General features: G+C 35.6%; 1 protein-coding gene across 8 annotated transcripts; it reads right to left on the minus strand.

Moving 5' to 3' along the window:
- Positions 1 to 2,528: 2,528 nt before the first annotated feature.
- LOC111805123 (MUS308 and mammalian DNA polymerase-like protein) lies at positions 2,529 to 19,651 on the minus strand. 8 transcript variants are annotated; one of them, XM_023690027.2, is made up of 27 exons: positions 19,496 to 19,651; positions 18,529 to 18,965; positions 18,231 to 18,435; positions 17,235 to 18,122; positions 16,931 to 16,995; positions 15,442 to 15,547; positions 15,128 to 15,328; positions 14,627 to 14,827; positions 13,453 to 13,614; positions 13,134 to 13,373; positions 12,844 to 13,056; positions 12,301 to 12,651; positions 11,967 to 12,119; positions 10,305 to 10,523; positions 9,807 to 10,025; positions 9,615 to 9,732; positions 7,633 to 8,747; positions 7,279 to 7,476; positions 6,875 to 7,134; positions 6,249 to 6,438; positions 6,067 to 6,156; positions 4,961 to 5,313; positions 4,291 to 4,399; positions 4,050 to 4,184; positions 3,842 to 3,938; positions 3,618 to 3,752; positions 2,529 to 3,467 (listed from the first exon to the last, which is right to left on the minus strand). In XM_023690027.2, the coding sequence occupies exons 1-26, from the start codon at positions 19,529 to 19,531 to the stop codon at positions 3,652 to 3,654; spliced, it is 6,462 nt and encodes a 2,153-aa protein (XP_023545795.2). In that variant the 5' UTR covers positions 19,532 to 19,651; the 3' UTR covers positions 2,529 to 3,467; positions 3,618 to 3,651. The 8 variants fall into 8 exon arrangements, with proteins under 8 accessions (XP_023545795.2, XP_023545793.2, XP_023545794.2 ...); XM_023690025.2 differs by having other exon boundaries at positions 2,529 to 3,430; positions 18,231 to 18,438; XM_023690026.2 differs by having other exon boundaries at positions 2,529 to 3,433; positions 18,231 to 18,438.
- Between the last annotated feature and the right edge of the window lie 466 nt (positions 19,652 to 20,117).

Here is a 20,117-nt window from a genome sequence, read left to right on the forward strand (position 1 = left end):
GTGTGTGCGTTACTATGTTACCACGAGCATGATATTGAACTAAAGATACTAAGTTACTCGAGTAAAGACAAGGTCGAGCCGAATGACTTAGCTAGTGTAGAGGCAAGTTGGTTGTGTTACGGATGATTGAACATGCACACGCAAACAGCGTGTGTGGTCGAACAAGCTTGAATTCCACACAAGTGAAAGTGAAAGCACGTGTATTAGCTTTCTTAAAAATAAAGTTTCGGTCTTTCATTATTACATATGTTTTTTGCATAAAAAAGAGACAATCGTCCTCGTCCTTCCATATAAAATATGTCGAGAGTTTGAAGTTGAAATTTCAAATAAATTCAAAAGAGAGCTTTTTAATAGCCCTTTTGAGCATCATTTTATATTCCCATAAAAAAGACAAAAATAATTATAAATTTTAATTTTTTTTTTCATTCTTAAATCTTTTATATTTATTTAATTCGATATTTTCTTATATAGTATTTACTTTTATTTACTTATAAAATAAATAACGAAACTCTTCATATTTTTTTAAAAAATAATGTTTATTTTAGGTATTTGTCACATATTAATTATTATAATATTTTGAAACATATCTCAATTTTTATTAAATTTATAAACGAAAATTAATAAATACCGTAAAAGTTTTCGCTAGCTAATTTAAATATATATCACTAAAAAATAAAAAAATAAAATTTAAAAAATAAAATTTAAATTTAAAAGAGTAAGAATAAAATTTCAAATTATCAATGAAAATCCTAAAAAAATATATATTATTTTAATAATAATAATAATTATTATTATTATAGAATCACTTTCTCTTCACTCTCACTAATATTAATATATTTGGCCTAAGGATAAAGTATGTATTAAAATAAAATATAATTTTCCTCAGCTCCTTTGATTAATTTAAAATTTCAAAGGAGAGCTTCCAAGCATATTAATTTAAATTAGTGTATTATTCACTTACCATAAAGTTTGATTAGACATTCGTGCGTATATATAATAAATAATGATAATAATTTCATGCTTAAAGTGCATTTTTACAAGCCCCTTTTGCCCCTTCTTTTGTTAGAATAATCAAACTTTATAATATACGATTATACAATAAAGTTTACACCATATTAAATATATCATGAGAATCTTCCCAAAAAAAAGATATATTAATATATATTTGATATATAATATAGTTTCAGCGATATGGTCGGATATTTTTATTCAAAAATGCTGCTCATAGATTTAAAGGTTAAATATAGTATCACCTCAAATAATTTGTCATTTTTTTATTTCATTTTTAATCATTTTAAAAAAAATATATATTATCCTTCTCTTTAAAGTCTTGTCCAATCAAGTATTTACTGTTAGAAAATGTTTTATTTAATAACTAAACACCAATTTTATTATATTATTAAAAAAAATGGTTTAAAATGGCATTTGAAAAAAATTATGAATTTTTATATTTATAATTTGATATCAAAATTTACCATATTTTTCATCAATATTTTTATAAAATTTATACTGGGATCTTGAAATTTCTATTGATATGGACTTTTATTGAAGTTACCTGCAGAAACCCTAAAGATTATATATATTTTGAGTTCAACATTTATAAATCTAAGGATCGAGTCATTGAGCTATATTTAAATTGAACAATAATTTTATGTATTAAGCTTAATTAAGATAAAAATATTAATAATGAACTTTTAAATGAATTGTAGTTAACCAAATACATATCTCAAAACTCTGTTCTATAATAATAAAATAAAATAAAAAATGAAAAAAAGGACATGATTTCAATATTATAATTTCAATTTTCAAATATAAATTGCAAGGTTTTATTTCATATTATAATTGTAACTTAAATCCAGATAGAGCAAAAGGCCCAGAAAAATGAAGGGCGAAGAAGGATGGTTATTGGGCCTTCTTTTGCTCTACGTATCAGCCACGCAGCCTAAATTTGGAAAATGATCAAATCTTTTAAATCTTGCCTATAAAGATGGTCACTCACTCACAAGAGGCATGTATTTCTTTTGAACCCGATTATTTTAGGTTTGGATTTACGGATGTCTCGAGTGAATGCTTCCTGACCTTCTATCGAGTACCCAATTTGACTCCGTTTTTTCCTCTTTTCAGATGGTAAATATTTCTCAGAACATACAAACTCTCACGTACAGTTTTTTTTTTTTTTTTGACAGGAGGGGGGAATATTACTATCGAAATTGAATTATACATCCTTTAGGCGAAAACCATTCCCAGGGGGGTGTGACAGGCAGGCGAAACCCATTCCCAGGGTGTGACAGGCAGCTGCAACTTACGCCTCGACAGGACGATGCTCTAACCAATTAAAAAAATCAGGAAAACAAATCTAAAAAATCAGGAAAACAAATATTTCTATTATCAAGTTGATGGTTCGATCCATGTTCTAGCAATTGAGCTAAAAAAACCTCAAACAATGGAGTTACACCCGCGCCTCCCTTCTATATTATTATTTATCGTACATAATAATAACATTTTACTGGCAAAACAAAGCAATACAGTTGGAAATGAACAAAGGGAAGGTGCATTAATAGCTCAATGATTAACAAAAAGGCACATTACAAGAATGAGATGTTATTAAATAATTGAAAAAGAACACTATGAATATGTACAATTTGAAACAAAAGAAAAAAGGAAGAGAACTCAAAGGGGGGCAGAGAGAGACAAGCATTGGAGTTCACTGAAAAAACTCATCTCCAAATGCAACAGCGAAACGTTCCCATTTTGAATTTATAAGTTTATGGAAATGGTGGCAAACTGCATTACCTTGGCAAACAAGGATGCCAAAAATTTGGCAGCAACAACATGAGAATGACTGACTGAGCAGGTACTGGAAATGGTAAAAGTGAACCGTTCAAATCGAAATGTTCGACTTGGATCGCTTTGCTCAATGAAATGAAGTATCAAATGAGGAACCAAATGCGGCTGTTTCTTGGAAAGATAGATATGTGTACCTTAAAAAGTATGGTGCCCCCGGGTTCTTGCTGTCACTCTGTAGCAGCTCCTCTTTGCGTATGTTGTTTGCATAATTCTTACCGCTGTGTGGAGAGGATATTACCAATACAGTCTCAAATGGGCAAGATATCATTAGAAGATGGTAGGAACAATGCTTCTTCCCTCGACCCACAATCAACTCAAGTAACTCAGAAGCTGAAAGATGACTTCAAGGAAAGGCAACAGCGGCAGAAGAACGATGTGAGGTGTTAACTCGATCGTGTGTCGAAGGCAGACCATCCATTTACTTAGCAACCATACAACAGATTTTTCAGTGAATTGATCGGTTGATTTGGTGGCTGCTGACTAAAAAGAAACTGTGGATGAAGCATTGGATAAAAGGTCTCAGAATCATGGCAAGCACTTTTCCTTCTTGAGACCAGGTCTTCTACTGCTTCCACAAAGCATTCTGCTGGAGAAACTGAAAGCCTTCAAGTTCAATCAGACTAAGAACATTTTCAGTCCAACAAGAAAAAAAGAATCATTAATTTGAACCAAGAAACCAAGAGAAAAGTTCTATCAGATGATATAATTAATGTTCAATTCTGGTGAATTTGCTGGAATAGATGAATTTTATATGGTTATAACAAACAGACCTTGGTCCATTTATCTGGAAATTCCTTTGCGTGGTCAAGATCCAGTTACAAGATCATCAATCTTGAAGTGATCAAGCAAGAATGGCTCCAAAGAACCCCATGTTCGTCCAACTTTCAGTTTGACTTGCAAAGGAACTGAAAAGAATCACATTTAAAGATCTTGTGATAAACATTTTGAATGCAGAAAAAGGAGAAATGCAAGGGCGGCTACATATTTATTTTACCCAGAAGGGAGGCAGCATTTTCCATGCTCTTCTGTAACAAAGTTGCTGCCTCCTTAACGACGGAAGGGTCCACTTCCAGCACTAACTCATCATGCACCTGAGTAAAAATCTTCGCAATTACTGAAACTGATTCTACATGAAGTGGAATAGCAGTAACGAACATGGCAACTGAAAAAGTTTAGTTTGAAAATGGAAACTGCATATGAACCTGTAATACAATTCGACAATGACCCCTCAGTATATTATTGTTAGCTGCAGGTGACTCTGTAAGATCTGGAGCGTCGGATCTGATTACGTAGTAAAGGTTGATCATAGCCACTTTGATTATGTCAGCCGCTGAACCCTAGTAAAAAGCAAAACTAGTAGCACATAAATGCAGAATCCTTTTTAAATCAAGCCACCCCAGAACAGAATAATAGTAATCACACGAGAAATGGCGGTAGAAATACCTGGCAAATTGAATTCACAGCTTGTCTCTGTGCTTTTGATTTTTCTTTGCTATTGGTAGAGTTAATTTTTGACAAGAAGCGTCTTCTTCCTTTAAGAGTTTGAACATACCTGAAATAAAGAGTAATATAAAATATGGTGCACAAAAGCGAGAGGAAATCGAGAGCAAGTGTACATGTTTCAGTATACACTCTCATGTACAAATTTACAAGTACATAAGTTGAGGATCCATTTACAGGCAACCGAAGTCCACCGCTAGCACATATTGTCCTCTTTGAGCTTTCTCTTCTGGACTTCCCCTCAAATTTTTAAAACGCGTCTGCTAGGGAGAGGTTTCACACTTCTCCAACCGATGTGGGATCTCACAATCCACCCCCCGGAGCCCAGCGTCCTCGCTGACACTCATTCATCTCTCCAATCGATGTAGGACCCCCCAATTTTATAACAGTCCATGCCCACTGATGACAGATATTGTCCTATTTAGGCTTTTCCTTCTAAGCTTCCCCTCAAGGTTTTAAAACACATTTGCTAGGGAGAGGCTTCTATACCCTTATAAAGAGTGCTTCTCTCCAACCGATATGGGATCTCACAGGCAACCTCCTAGTATTTAGAATGAGCACTTATCTAAACAAATGAAAATAGAAAAACACCAAAGAGAACAATAAGATTTACCCCTTCTGACGGCAAAATGCAACTGCCTCATGAAGCCAGGAAGCCACGCCAGGGAAAGAACTTTTGAAGCTTTGAATTTTCTCCACAGCCTCATCTCTGCTACATTCCAGTTGTAATGCAAGTGATTTGGCGCCCATTCCATAAAGGATTCCATATACCAACCTTTTGGTCTGATCTCGCTCATGAGATCCAATAGAGTCTTCTGTCTTCCCTGTCCATCTAGCAGCAATCATGGTAAACACATCTCCATGAGGCTTGCTGAGAAGTTCAATCAGTGAGGGGTCTTTTGAAAGATGTGCCATCAGCCGCAACTCTATCTGAGAATAATCTGCCGATAAGAGCAGCCAATTTTCCTACAATGTATATTAAAAATCTTACTCAACCAAGGTTGCACAGAGAATAGAGGACCTTTAATTCACAATCATCACTATTTCATGCACAAACATTAAGTAAATTGTATTTTGTACATTATTCATAATTTAACCAGGTTGGGCTAGTAGCTAATAGGCAAAATGGTATCAAAATATCATGGACCACGAAGACCATTTTATATCATTATTACAAGATTAAAACCAAGTACGGTTTTTAAGGAGTAAATTATGATAAATACATTTTGCTCATAGAAAGACCGATGGGACACTTTCATACAAAATTGCCAGACCCCAAATTGCAATCGTAAAGTAAACATTGAAGCAATCTTATCCTCAATGTCATATTTCTATAAAATACTTTTCCATCTTCTTATAGATCATAGATCTATTCAGAACGATACAAAACTAAAAAGGACTAAGCGACAAACTCAAAAGACACCCACTTAGAAGGAAACTGGGTCGTGTATCTGTCCACACTCAGGATTATCAAAAGTGTTGGACAGAAAAAAGTGAACAAGGATTCTTGGTATAGTTTCTTGTTACAGAATGCTATGTATAATGTATGTGAAGCATGGCCCCCCAAAAAGAACCATAATGCTCAAGAAGAGTTTTTTTTTTTTTTTTTTAGAGAGAAACAACAAAATTCATTGATGAATAAAATAAAAAAGGAGACAAAACTCCCATCCACCATAAATGCTTAAGAAGAGGTTAGTAAACAGAATTTAACGGAAATACCTGAGTAGAGACGAAAAAATCACGAGCATTAATTTTACAATGATCAACATCATCTTCATTCACTTTGAAATCTACCGCATGCTCAACACACTGCACTCCAAGAATTAATCCAAACTTCAGCATGTGGTTTCATTTTTAATTTCATCAACAATACATGGAAAGGAGGAATAAAGACCCCATACCTGAAGGTTAGGCTCCTCCATGGAAAGCCGACCAGTTGCTGTGGATGTTTGGAGCCAATGTCCATGTAGCGTGTATTTCTGTGTCCTCGCAGAGAGCTTGGCTAGTGAGCAAATGGATCCCAAAGTACAGTTAAAAAGCTTCGCCAATGTCCGGTGCTCTTTAATGACTGGAACAATAGGGTGTTCGTTCCTGAAATATAAGATCTGTATCAAATGCTTGGCAAACTAGACACAAGAGGATGGCAGCTAGCCTATAAAAGAGGATGTTCAACTTTGCGGGATATGGTAAAAAATTACTAGTTGAAATGAGGAAAGAAATCCGATGGAACCCACAATTCAAGGACCTGGAATTCAGAATTCGAATGCTAAGCCTAGAGCCTCTTATGTTGTATTGTTAAGGGGAAGTCATATTTGAAGGCACAACAATATTAGAGGTCTCTTCCTGTTAGCTTAGAGTTAGAAGGAAAAACGGAGAGGTTGAACAACATCAAAGTTTATTGTTCTATATCAGTAGATAATCAGAGCTTACTTCTGTGCAAAACAATGATAGCAACCATAACTTGCATCCAGGAATTTATTATCAATTTCACATGCAAGCATAAAAATTATAAGAATCAATTTAGTACCTCAGCAAGTCCAAACATTGCTTGTCAGTACTTGGATGTTGTTTGCCTTTGTTGAACCTCTCTGGAATAGAGAGCTTCAAATGTCCATATAGAACATTAGCAATATCTGCTGCTGCGTACAGAGAGAAGGTCATGCCAGCTAGCCTATAAGCTTCCTTCTCAAGGCATCTGAGTTTTTTCCCCAGTAAATTACGGGCCCGAATGCATCCCTCCATGTCAACACCTATACCCCAGGTTTCCATATCAGCAAGAATACTTACCTACAAAAATTTCAATGGTTAAACAAGTTCTGTCTAAACCCACTAACAGCTTCTGTCTCAAATTTTTATTGGCATTTGAAGAATCAACTCTTAATGTCATCTTCCCTTCAGGAAAATGCCCACAAAACAAAAAACAAGATTTACCAATGGAATCTCTATTTTGTTGAGAGCTTCCAAGAGCTCTTCAGAAATTATTAACTTCCAGAGAACGGAACATAGAGCTCGTGTCTGTGCAGCACGCCGACAGCAACCATTATGGGCTACTCTTCTCATCTGATTCCTCCATTGGCCACTTCGGTTAGCAGCAGCAGCAGCTTCACTAGATAATCTTTTCTTGACTTCCTATTTCGTCACCATTACAATTTCAATTGAAGATTAAAGATCATCAAATATTAGACAATTCATCATGTTGTAATCTTGATTGAAAAATGATAGACACCAAAAGGAAAATTTTATTTTTCAGTTATGTTTTTGCTTTAGTTGATTTGATTGTCATACCTTCTCTAGGTTAGGGGTTGAATTTCTCTCGTCATCTGGCCAAAGAATCCAAGCTACAATGCACATATCAATTCCATTGCTGATGTGAACACTGGATAGCAGTAGGTATGAACCGTCTACAAGTTTATGATCCATATTACGTCGAGCAGAATTCAATAAACCCAATTTCTGGATGGAAACTCCTGGACATTTAAGTACCTGAATCTGAACTTTCAAATTCCACGCGAACTTTCTGACATTCTCTTTCACAAAAATTTCATTGATCTTTTTCCATCTCTTTTCTACAATCTCAAACCAATGTTCATATTGCGAAACATCTAACTGGTCACCAGGTGTGCTGTCATCCGGATAAAAACCTTTTCCAGTCTTGGGCCACAACAAATCCTTTGGGAGGTTCAAATAATAGACCGGAGAATTTTCCCAACAGATTGCTATTCCATGTAATTCAAACGGGACAACAGAGTTCACTTCAGATCGTTTGGTGTAATAGAGATCAAAATAAAATTCTTGGGTAGCATCCCACAAGTCCAAGAAAGATTCAAATCCGCCAGATGTACTAACTGCATGGATAGGACCTTTCATAGAAAGACCGTCTCTTTTGGGAGGATGCAAAACTTTAATACTACACTGTTCCCTCTGAGAATCTTTATCATTAATTTTTTCCACTTGATTAGCGATTGCAACATCTACCTTTCCTGCATAGTCAACAACACTGTTTGCCTCCTGGATTGCTGACCCTTCAACCTTCACCATTGCATTTTCAACAGCAAAAGTGGGCCGTTTTGCTTCAACAGAAATTGCTCCTGTTTCACTCAGGTTCTTTCCACCTATTTTTTCAGAACTGGAAGTTCCTCCAACACAAGACTTAGTTGTGCTAACAACTCTGTTAAAAGTATCAATTTCAGAGGGAACAATTGCAGCCACTTGTGCTCTTATATTTCCAACTGCACTTGCTGACAAGGGACGAGAAATTTGTGGCACAATAAACCCCAATGATTTAAAAGCCGAGAATGCTGCAATCCTTGCCTCTTCAGCTTTGTCCAGGACAACTTTACGAGCACCAAGCTTAATCTTCCTTGCTATTCCAACATGCATCCGTTTTTGTGCTGTACTCTCTATACAGTCAACTTCAATATTAAAATTTTGGAGGTGGAGGAAGATAACATTTATAACAGTAACCAAAAATCATTTAATCTCCAAGAATAAAGTCATTTGAATCTGAAAATAAAGGAAAAGTAAGAGAATAGAGAAGGAATTCACACTACGCAATCCTAATGACTCAACAAATAATCACTACAACTAAGTGTGAAATCATTAGAGTATCAAGTGCGCATATTTAAGTACAGTTCATGGAGCTAATTGTTACTTGATCGATTGCTGCTTAAACTGTTGTTTTGGATAAGGTGGACTTTTTTCACATTTGGTGGGTGAAGAATGTAAAATATCTAGCTTGTGAGTTTACCTTATGTATTACATGGAGTTCTCTCAGGTCATGTCACTCCCCATATCTTCATGTTTGCTATATAATCTTTTTATTCAGTATACTTCTGTGTTCTATCAGAAAAAAATAATGGTTGTTTTGCAGCATGTGTTGAAGACAGCATATTACCAAGATCATGTCATAACTAATTAGTAATGGGTTGAGAACAACTATGACTAAACCCAAGTTCATAGACAGGAAGGCTGGTGTACTGTAACTAGGAGTTAATTTGTAATTTTGATTTGCGTTTGTTTTCATTGTTGATCTTGGTTTGTTGTTCCGTTAGTTTACTTGGTAGGTTAATATCTTCAATAAATAGAAGGTCAATCAGAATACTCTCCTTGATACTAGATTGCCTCATACAGTCATTACGCCCTCCCATTGAAATCAACAACAAAATTTGAACAAACTCCTTGGGTGAGAAAATTGCGTCATATCAAGAATAATTTTACCTGCTAACCAGAATCAGCACAAACAAATAATAGTGTCTCGTTAAGCTCACCTTCTGCAGTCCATGATGCAGACTCAAAAAGAGCTTTAACTATTTCAGCATCAGAGGCTTCTGCAATTGCTAAAGGTGTCCGCAAACCAGCTTTGTAGAATGCTCTGGCACGAGAACCCTGGAAACAAATTGCTTGAAGTAAATAACATTACACTGCTGGTGACAAGAAAATTCAAAGGAACAGAAAAATACCTTAACAAATGGAATACTAGTAAGTTCTACAATCTCTGCTCTAACTCCAAATGATACACGATTTTGGAACTTGGCTACCAAACCTTCCAGATCATGCCATCCAAGTCTCTCACAAAATACGGAGACCATAGATGCAAACCTTCCGGCACTCTCTTGTAATGCTTGAACCATCCCTCTAGCAACTTTAAAGGCTTCACAAACTTCAGGAATGGGAGTTTCCTTCAGAACCAGCACGAATTAAATTAGGTGGAAATCTTTCAAAAACTGTTCAATTACTGGGCTAAATTGAAAGATGAATAACCAAAGCGAAGGAATATAATTTATTGGCTCAGCTGTTGAGATGAAGAACAAATAAAAGAATGTTATTGTTTCTGTATATATAGGTGATTTAGAAAAGAGGTATTCGTGTTTTTTATTTTTATAATGTAGGGAACAGCAAAGCATTAAAGTTACCAATCATGTAGATATAAATGCAAGATTAACTGCACGTCCACACACCTGAACAAGTCTTGACAAGATGAGAGCCACATAAAACCGTTTACACACTCGAATAGTTTGCTCCTCTGAAGGTCTGTCACCATACATACACCCATGTTCATCACGCTTTGTACGTAAACCCTTGACACCATTTCGTGATAAGTTTGCACGTCGAACTGGTGCACCATGTGCCATATGCATCAAAAATGGTTCTGTAACTCCAACTCGATTCCCAACAGACTGCATTTCATTTCACATAATTATTAGAAGAGAAGTATAAAGTAAAATATGAGGAAGAGAGTTCAACAAACTTGCATGAGGAGATTTTTTATTTCTTTGCTACTGATGGTTCTTGCAAAGCTTCTTTCAATTGGTTAATAGTTCTTGGAAAGCTTCTTTCAATTGGTTGTTTTACAATGGATTTTAAAAGGTTTTTGTTGGTTGGTGGTCAGTTCTTGGTTTTCTTTGGAAGATTTGAAGATGCTATCGGGTTCTCAGCGTTTGGTGGAGGCCTTATTTATAGTTTCATCATTCATTTGCAAGCTCTTTAAGTCATTTAATTGAAATTTGGGGAAAGTTTTTTGTTCTTTAAAGGTTTGTTTATTTTCATGGCTAATCTTTATTTGGTTGTATTTGCTGTAAGTACTATTTATTTTTCACTCCCTTTGAGAGTTTGTATTCCTGGAACATTTATTCCTTTCCATTATATCAATAAGAAGTTGTTTCTAGTTTTAAAAAATAGTAAAGAAGAATTTTGAAATTTTCAACACTCTAAGTTGGGCAACCAAAAAGTGAGATCTCAAGAGGTCTGACAGACTACAGAGGTAAGTAGTACATGTAGTTTCACATGCAGATAAGGGTTAATAAACTATTAACTGGGGAGAGACAGGAGTCTGCGGGCATGTAAATTAGCAAAACATAACAGAAAGAGAGAGAGCGAGAGCAGTATCCAAGTGGAATTTTGCAGCAGAATCCTCCTAAATTGAATTTCTTTTGGCTGTTGACCATTGAAGTTTCGTACCCAATGCTTACCAAGGGGAAGCAACACAGGTAGTATTAGAGCAGTTCCATCTACGAGGGAATAATTGCATTAAAAGAAAATGGAAAACAGATTGGAAGCAGTGGAAGAAAAGTTGGCAGAGTTCACTGTTGGCGAAAGAAATTTCACGTGTGAACAATCATCTATTCAATAGCAAAGCACTTGGCAACTCTACCGAAAGGAATGAAGGACGCGTTACAAAAGAAAGAATTTAAGAGAGATGGAAGTGGGGAAAGCGTTAATAGAGCTAAAATAGGCACCAGAGAGAGTAATTAAATTTGAATCTAATTTTAGTATTTATTTTTGTAGGACACTAAACGTCACTTGGTCTAAAATGAGATATTTAAGGGGAGAACAAATCTTCTCTCATTGCCAGGAAACAAAATCTAACATCTCCAGTTGGCAAAGATAACAAAAGAAAAAAGAGATCTAAGTTTAGCACCAAACATCTAAATTTTCTGGTAGTGGTAATGTCACTGAAATGTGGCCTAAAATATTGATGTTACTTTGCATTTAATTAACTTATATCTTAGAACTTAATTGTAGAGAGGATTAAGAACCTAATCTGATCCAAAAACTAGACTCTAATTGTAAATTTCTGATGACTTGAGAGGGATCTAAACTAGCAAAGTAACCAACCTTACCTGGTCAAGAGAAGACAGGCCCATAAACCGTTCATAATATAACTCCCAATCTGGCTCAACATCAACATTGATCGGCGTGACTAGGTACACCAAATGCAGATCAGATGCAAGCACAAATCCTTCTCTGGCCCTTGAAAGATCATCCAACACAATCTAAGGAAAGATTCAAAATAAAATAATCAGTTAGAAAGCCTTCTAGTCCACTTAATTACCATTTGGGCTACATAGTAATTGACTGATAGAATCAAATGAAAACTTAACAGTAAATGGTAATTTTGTAACACGTGTATTCACGATAGGAACTGGTGGTGGAATTATAGGAGAGATTTATTACTAGTGATTCTTCTGGACTAAGAGAGCTTCCAAATGATGCACGTCCAAGAGGCGTGGTACTATACAACTTGGTATCTCCGTTCCATTCAAGAAATTTTCCATGGCATAACCACCGAAGAGATTCCTGTGCTGATTTAACCACGTCTTGAAATGGTTTTGTAGAATTCAGAAGAGTACACCTTACATATCGGTGAATATCAGTAGCAGTTTGAACAATCCCACCAGCCACAACTTCTAAAATTGCATGAGTCATTCCATTCTTATCTTCAGACAAACATGATTGCAGTGGTGGACAGCTCTCATTAAGAAGTTCATTAATTCTCTTAATCTCTTCTGGTCTGCAGATGAGTACCTGCTCAGATGGAAATGAAGAAAAATGTCAGGAAAAAAGAAAATGGTCCGTCATAGTGAAAGAATAAGGAAAATGTTTCAATACAACGAATAAAAAAAGAAGAGGTAGGGTAGAGTAGGTCGGTTGATACAATACGTTCATAAATCAGCATATCAATAGAAACTGGCGCTTCAGTTAAGAATGAATACTTACACTTTCCCCCTTGGTATCAATACCAGTCCGGCCAGCCCGACCAGCCATCTGCTTATACCTTGTACCATCAATAAAGTCTCGTCCAATCCTGGGTTGTCGGAAAATGACCCTTCGAGCTGGCAGGTTAACTCCAGCAGCTAAGGTAGATGTAGCAGTTAAAACACGCAAAAGACCCTTGCGGTAGCATGTTTCAACAATTTCCCTTTCCTCTACCTATTGAAAAATAATGAGTAATTAAAGGATGATCAACAATACGATGTAATTGTAGGTACAAGAGATGATGAATATACAGTAAGGCCAGCATGGTGGTAGGCAACGCCAGATGGAAAGGTTTCCTCTAATATAGGATCCAGCCCAGCAGGACATCTTCGCAGCGCATCGATTGCCGAAGAAATGTCTGCAAACTCACTGTTCTCATTGTGAAGTTTGACAGAAAACTTCTTGAGGAATTTTGCCACATGTTTTGCTGTTGATTCACATCCTTTCCGACTACAGCAAAAGATCAATACTGAGTGACCCTCGTCAACTACCTAAAATACAGTTTAAAAATTAATTATTGAATATAAATTTAGGAACAAGTACTACTGAACAAATCAAAAGAAAACATACCTCATTACATAATTCTACAATGTGATCTGGATCCTTACCGCCGAGATTAGCTGTTTTTGAGATTGTTCTAACAATGTCCAAACTTTTATTATAAATGGTATTCCCAACTTTAATGTACTCCTCTAGAGGAACAGGTCGAAAATCAGTATGGTACAAGGCTGCCTGCATGCAAATTTTCAAAGTAACAATGGAGTAGTCTGACATATAAGATGCAAGAGCCAAGCCTTTAGATTTTTCACAAGGTATAACTGTTGCAGTCAATCCCCAAACCACTTAAGAACTGAAATTTTGTATATAAATTGTAAAGTGTTTCTTGTAGTAAAATTTGAAAATATTTTATTTGGGAAAAAAAAAAGTGATAGATGTACCTAAACTTTAGAGATTGTATCACTTCAAATCCCATTAATAACTGAGTCAACTAAAACTCTAAATCAATTTAGATTCTCTATTAGGATTTTATTATAAAACTATTAATGCATAATTTTCACACATGTACAAGACTTCTTGAAATGCAAGGATTAATACGAGTGGGTTTTCACCCTCTCTTCTTCCTTAAGGTTTCTCTACTTATTTAGGAAGAAATATGCGAATGTATCTTTCCCTTGCTAATCTCTCTATAGTCTACATCATATACCATCTCCCACAGGGTTCTTTCTACATCCATACTTGTACTTGTTAACTTTTCTCAATAAATTTTTCTCCTACTATCTCTCTTCTAAATACACTCTTTTGCCAATCTCTCTTTTTAATCATTTTCTCCCTCTGGCTTCATTCAATAATTGATGCAAATATTTTCTCACTAACTTATCGAACACATTTTCTCTTACTTATATCATTTTTTTTAATTGCATCCCTTTTAGCCATTTCTCATTTTTTTAAAGGAAAAAATATAACTCATATTAATCAATCAAAAAGAACTTCAAAGATAAAAAATAATTTTAAATTATTAATACCAAACAATAAAATAAAATTTTCGGTTCTTGTAATAGAAGCATTTTTTAATCAAAAGCACTCGCAGACACATCACAAAAGGTCACGTGATATTTCTCATTTGAACAACCAGCATCTACACGAGTCTAAACAACAGCAAAAACAATACTCGTGCATGTTTCCTCTACAATAATCATATTTCATATTAGCTTTTTTCTAATAAAAGGGTTACTATTTCACTAACCTGAAGCCAATCTGCAACAGCTGCCACGTTTGGCATGGTTGCACTCATGCCAACTATTTGAATACCATGAGCAGGGTCTGACTTACCACTGCTTGTCCCAGAACTCTCACCACTGCTAGAATCTGAATTACCTTCACCACCAGCATAACGAAGTTTTGTCAACAATAGTTCCAAAAGATAACCCCTCGTCTGATCCCCAACCTATCAACAAAACAAGAGTCATCCAGGTGAATGCCCTGAGTGGAAAGGTATAGCTTAACTACAAATTGGTCTCTTAAAGAAAGTTGGAAAGTCATGTACCCATGAAATATTGAGCTAGCAGGCTAGCATATCGATAATCACTTACTTACAGGCCAGATAGTAAGAAGAAAAATATTAAAAAATCCACCAAAGGAATTGCCACAGGCATGCTATACATAAGAACAGTCTTCCTCTATTTCTGTTCCACATACCAAATTTTTCATCGAGAATTTGTAATTTCATATTGATTTTCTTAGTTACCATGTGCAATTCATCTATCACAATAATTCCAATTTCTGACAAACGACCCTCTTCCAACAATCTGTTTATCAAAGAGTTTGCCTTCTCAATTGTGCAAACAGCCACTGAAGTATCCTTGGGAAGCGTTCCACCACCTTGATTTCCATAATAACTACGCACATGCTTATCCAGAGGTTCAAGAAGAACATCAAGATGCGCGGCCTAGAACAATTAGAAATTGCAAATAAAACATTTAGTTATCAAATTTAAGAATAAAAATATTGACAGAATCATTTTATCTGCATAGTTTATTGAATTTGAACGTCATAGATCACCTTTTCTACACAAATTGATACATATGGAAGTACAAGAAGTGCCATCTTTCCAGTTGAAATTACCCGCCTTAACATTAAAATCTCAGCAACAAAACTTTTTCCAGCACTGCAGAAGATACAGACAAATTAAGAAACACATAGGGTAAGATCAGAAGTATTGTTGTTAGCATTTGTTATTATAAGTATTTTAATTATAATTACCTTATCATAAAAATGTGTGTATAATGATTTTCTTGATGAGAAACCGAACTTTCATTCAGAAAAGTGAAAGAACAACAAAGTAAACTAGATAAAAAGAAAGGTTTAACAATAGGTAGGCAGCCAAAAAGGCATTAGAGTGGGCTGAGGCTTACACATACTCCCAAGATGATGCAGCTCACTGCCGAGTTCTTTAAAACTACTTATGATAAAGTAACCAAAAATAATTTCAAACTAACAGAGTGAACTCATATCTCCACAACAGAGAATCCAACTCCTTTGCCGCGCACTTACAAAGAACATATCGTTAACGACTCATGTAAGGGAAACTTGTTTACAAATAACTTTATGCTTTTATTCTAAAACTTCTTTTAAAAATGAAATTGAATGGCTTGTAAGTGTTGAGATTATAAGCACTTGAACTTACCATATACAAGCCAATAGTTTACAAATGAAAACTACTTGAATTGTTTCTAAAAACAAAAGGTTCGCATACATAAATTAAATAAAACAAGAGAATAAAGAACATTTACACAATTTAATAAAAATTTAAAGATTAATTTTATGATTAATTCAATTTTAAAAAAAATCAACAACCGAATTTTGTGGAGGAGAATGGAAGTGACATACATTGTTAACGATTCAAATGAAGGATACTCCTACAAGATTGTCTATTCTTTGAAACTCAAAAGAAGATATCGAAATGAGTAGTGCTCCAAACCCTTTACACCCTAAAGGACCATCTAATTCCTCCAAACCCAAAAATTCAAAGAAGCTAACTTGCTACGAAAGCATCCCTTTCCACACAAGGGGAGACGTGGAAGAGCCTCCTTCCATCATTAGCTTGCAATCCCTACTAAGTATAAATCATCCCAAAAGAGCACCCAAAAAAAAAAAAAAAAAAAAAAACTAAACTAAATGAGTTATGCTTATGCAAAATATTTTCACTGAACATTTGTTTTAAAAAATTTAATATATATATATATTCCAAAATAACTGCCAAAAAGCAAATAATTTCTATGCAAAATGAAACTGTGTAATGCAGCTGAAAAATATAAGCTTCCTTTTGTCTATTAGTAAGGTATATAGGTTGGGAAAAACTCCAAAACTAAGGTTTCAAAAAGCTTACCTTAGAAATTATATCGGTTATGAAAATGACACCCCTACAAGATCCTTAAACTACAAGCTAGCCTGCAATAGCTATTCTGCCATTGTTGGATACTATAAATTTTTTAATCAAAATAATAACACACTCTAGAAAAAGGAAAAAGTCAACGCTAAATTACAATACCTGGTAGATGCACAATAAACAAGATTTCTTCTCTGCAAGACACCATCTACATTAAGACATTCAACCTGTAAAAGTGAAGCAGAATTAAAAGTAATGCTACCAATATACAGACATACAGCAAAAAGTACCATCTATAACAATGTACTATTTTCATAGAGTCCACTAAAAACAAACAAAAGTTTGAGGTATAAAATGATAAACTTTATGGAGTCCAAAACAAGAACTTAAGGGATTCCACGTACTCCAAACATCTTTATACACTTGCGAAGGAAGCACTATAAATTTTTTTAATACTTTACACTACCTGCCAAGGATGCAGTTTTGTGATTCCTTTCTCTTTATAAATGCTGCAAATTTCACGAGGCAGCCAGTAACTTAGATCCAGCCAATCTTTATGTCTTATTGAACTTGAAGGTGTCATTCCCTCTTTAAAATCCTGAACAGTAGAAGTCCTAAGTTCATGAACCACTGTGTCTGATGTGATACTATCAGAGGGACTAAATATATTTAATTTCGCTTCAGTCACTATTGGAACAGACGAAGTTACTTTCGTTTCATGTATCTTCTCTTTTGTAAGAGAATCTCTGTCACAGATCTTTTCATCATGCTTTGGTGGACTGTCATGAGTTGTATAACGACAATCAGACTGCTCATTAAGTTCATATGCATGAACTTTAGATTCATTTGAAGCACAAGAAGGTGATGTACTTTCAACCAAGTTTTTATCATCAGCCGAGAAGTCAAAATGCTTAACAGGAAGTGAAGACACTTCTCTATTTAACTCTTTCAAATCACTCCTCAGTGAAACTATGGAAGCACCAGGTTCCCCAAGCCGGACTCCACCACTACCTCCACCAAACTGTCCTTTTAACCTTTTCTGAGTGGGTTCCCCTGGTATTAGGAGCTTCTTCGTATTACTCTGGCCCTCTGCAGGATTAGATCCTTCAGCATCGTAACTGGTAAGGTCAATGCTAGGAGCACATAAACCATCTGCAAACACAATTGCTTCTTTCCAAAAAGCTTCTCCAGGAGAAAATGACGAGCTTCCAGACTTGGGCGTCTCACGAAAACATGCATTGGCGGTCGACAAGCCTGGTGTTCTGCATTCAGTCAAACAATAAGGTGATATAGGTGCTTTATTGCATTTCTGCAGGCATGCCTTAAGCGCAACAGGATGGTGATTGTCAGTATCCTGCCATAATAGACATACAGAGAAAGGATATCAGATTTTTCAAATAAATATATAAGTCCATAAAAGAAGGCTGAATCACAACTTTGCAGAAGAAGCCAAAAAATATACCCCAGTTTCTACCAAAAAATTGGACTGCTTGTTTCCATCACTCAATGCACTTGAGGAATCGGTTTCACCTTTGGCATTTGATGGACCCGCCATCAAATGCAACTTCTTCGGTAATTTAGCCTCTCCCTCTAGTAGAGATGGACTGGAGTGCCTCTTAAAAGTTACTTTTTGCTCTACTGGCGAACTAACAGTCGTCTGTAGTTCACTGCTACAAATAGGGCCATAACATTATACTATTAGTTGAACATTAAAAACGAAAAAGACTTTGTTATTTTAACGAACTAGAGTTTACATATACCTGCAGTACAGAGACAAGAAATCAGCTGCAAACTGTTTAAGCTCTGGTTTCTCCATGCACGGTGTGACACCCCAGTCACTTGCCATAGATTTGACTGCTGAACTTCTGGTCTCGTATGAGTCTTCCAGAGTTCTTTTCTTGATTCCTTCAGTTGCTTCAGAAGTGTGTCCTCTCGACAAAGTGGGTTCTTCATGTTCATTTCTAGAGGAGCTATTAATTTTCAACAATAGGTTTCGCTTTACTGGGTCTTGCCCAGACAAGTTTTCCCGAACTGAATGTGATGGGTTATCGTTGCCAAGGTCCTGTGAGGTCACCAGGTAATTGTCCAACGTACCTTTGGTACCAGGCGACCCTTCAAATGACCTTTTTCCATCCTTGTCGTAACTCCCTGACTTCAGACTGGGAGTAAGAGGTTTCCTTTTCTTTGAAGCATAAAACTGTACGCAGTAGAGGAACCCCATTCGCATAAGAATCACTTAGATGTCACCCATCAATTAAAATTCAAATAAAATGATAGGCCCAAATGATCAAATTAATATGTTCAGAAACACAGATAGTATCACATCCCATCAATAATCGACAACAAGTTTGCAATCGACCTCTAATCAATCTAAATTGAAAACAAAAATTAGTAAATAGAACCGTCTTGGTCCTCTTATTAATTTTCTCAGAAGCCAAGTAGATATTTCCCCTATTCATAGATCCAAAGCACAAACATATCGCAGTATAATCCTCCCCATGCCTTTTCCCCAGTAGAAAACCAGAAAACAACCAATACAGGAAGGAGGAAAGGAATGACCAAAAAGATTCCCTCTGAATCATCGAGAAGAACATGCACATCCATTTTTTGCCACAAAGATTCGACATGCTTTGAGAGAAACATTACGAAATAGTCAAATGAAATTCGTGTTCGTGAGTACTTCTAGCCTCTAGGGTATTTTCTATACAGATTGAAGTGGAAGAATACCTGGTCGATGCGCGAAGGAGGAGAGCCGGACGCCATTCATGAGCAATCGAGAAAACCTTGGCGAAATTCCAGCTATGATCTAGACAGCGTCTCCGCGCCAAAAAAAAAGACGGAATTCGAATGAAGTTTTAAAATTCTCGGGCGTGCCGCCAAAGCCGATGTGCGAAATGTTAAATAACGCACAGTGCAGCAATGGTAAAACTTTAACCGGCAGGGAGGTTGCTGCAGTTAATTAACTATGTACTCCAAATTACAACGGCATACCCCTCCAAGAAAAGTTGTAGTGATGTGTACAAAATTTTACCATCCAAACCCGAACAATAAACCCTATTCGGGGCGTTTGAAGCATTCAGTAAAAAAATTGAGTAACGGTTAATATTTTTTTATTTACATCTCCAAAATGGTTTCGCTCCTAAGTCATTCGGGGTAATTTTACTAAGAGATAATGTTTGCTGCATGTTTTGTTTTCCAAATTAGTGTCGTCATATTTAGAAAAAGAAATTATTGTTTTGGTCTCTTAGTATATTCGCGGTAAATTATGATAAGACTAGAAAGATGACTATAAAATTCGTAACCATGTGTATAAGATCTTTGTTAAACTAGAAAAAAAATAGTAACAAAG

The sequence above is a fragment of the Cucurbita pepo genome, chromosome 11 (assembly GCF_057944985.1).
Source record: "Cucurbita pepo subsp. pepo isolate OVF chromosome 11, ASM5794498v1, whole genome shotgun sequence".
Taxonomy (NCBI): domain Eukaryota; kingdom Viridiplantae; phylum Streptophyta; class Magnoliopsida; order Cucurbitales; family Cucurbitaceae; genus Cucurbita; species Cucurbita pepo.

Excerpts from the sequence above, each read along its gene's own strand:
- LOC111805123 (XM_023690025.2), bottom strand. The coding sequence starts at position 19,531 with ATGGCGTCCGGCTCTCCTCCTTCGCGCATCGACCAG. Across the intron at positions 12,120-12,300 it reads TTAGTCCAGAAGAATCACTA|ATTGTGTTGGATGATCTTTC; the intron begins GTAATAAATCTC and ends ATCTTTCCTTAG. Across the intron at positions 5,314-6,066 it reads ATTTTTTCGTCTCTACTCAG|GAAAATTGGCTGCTCTTATC; the intron begins GTATTTCCGTTA and ends TATACATTGTAG.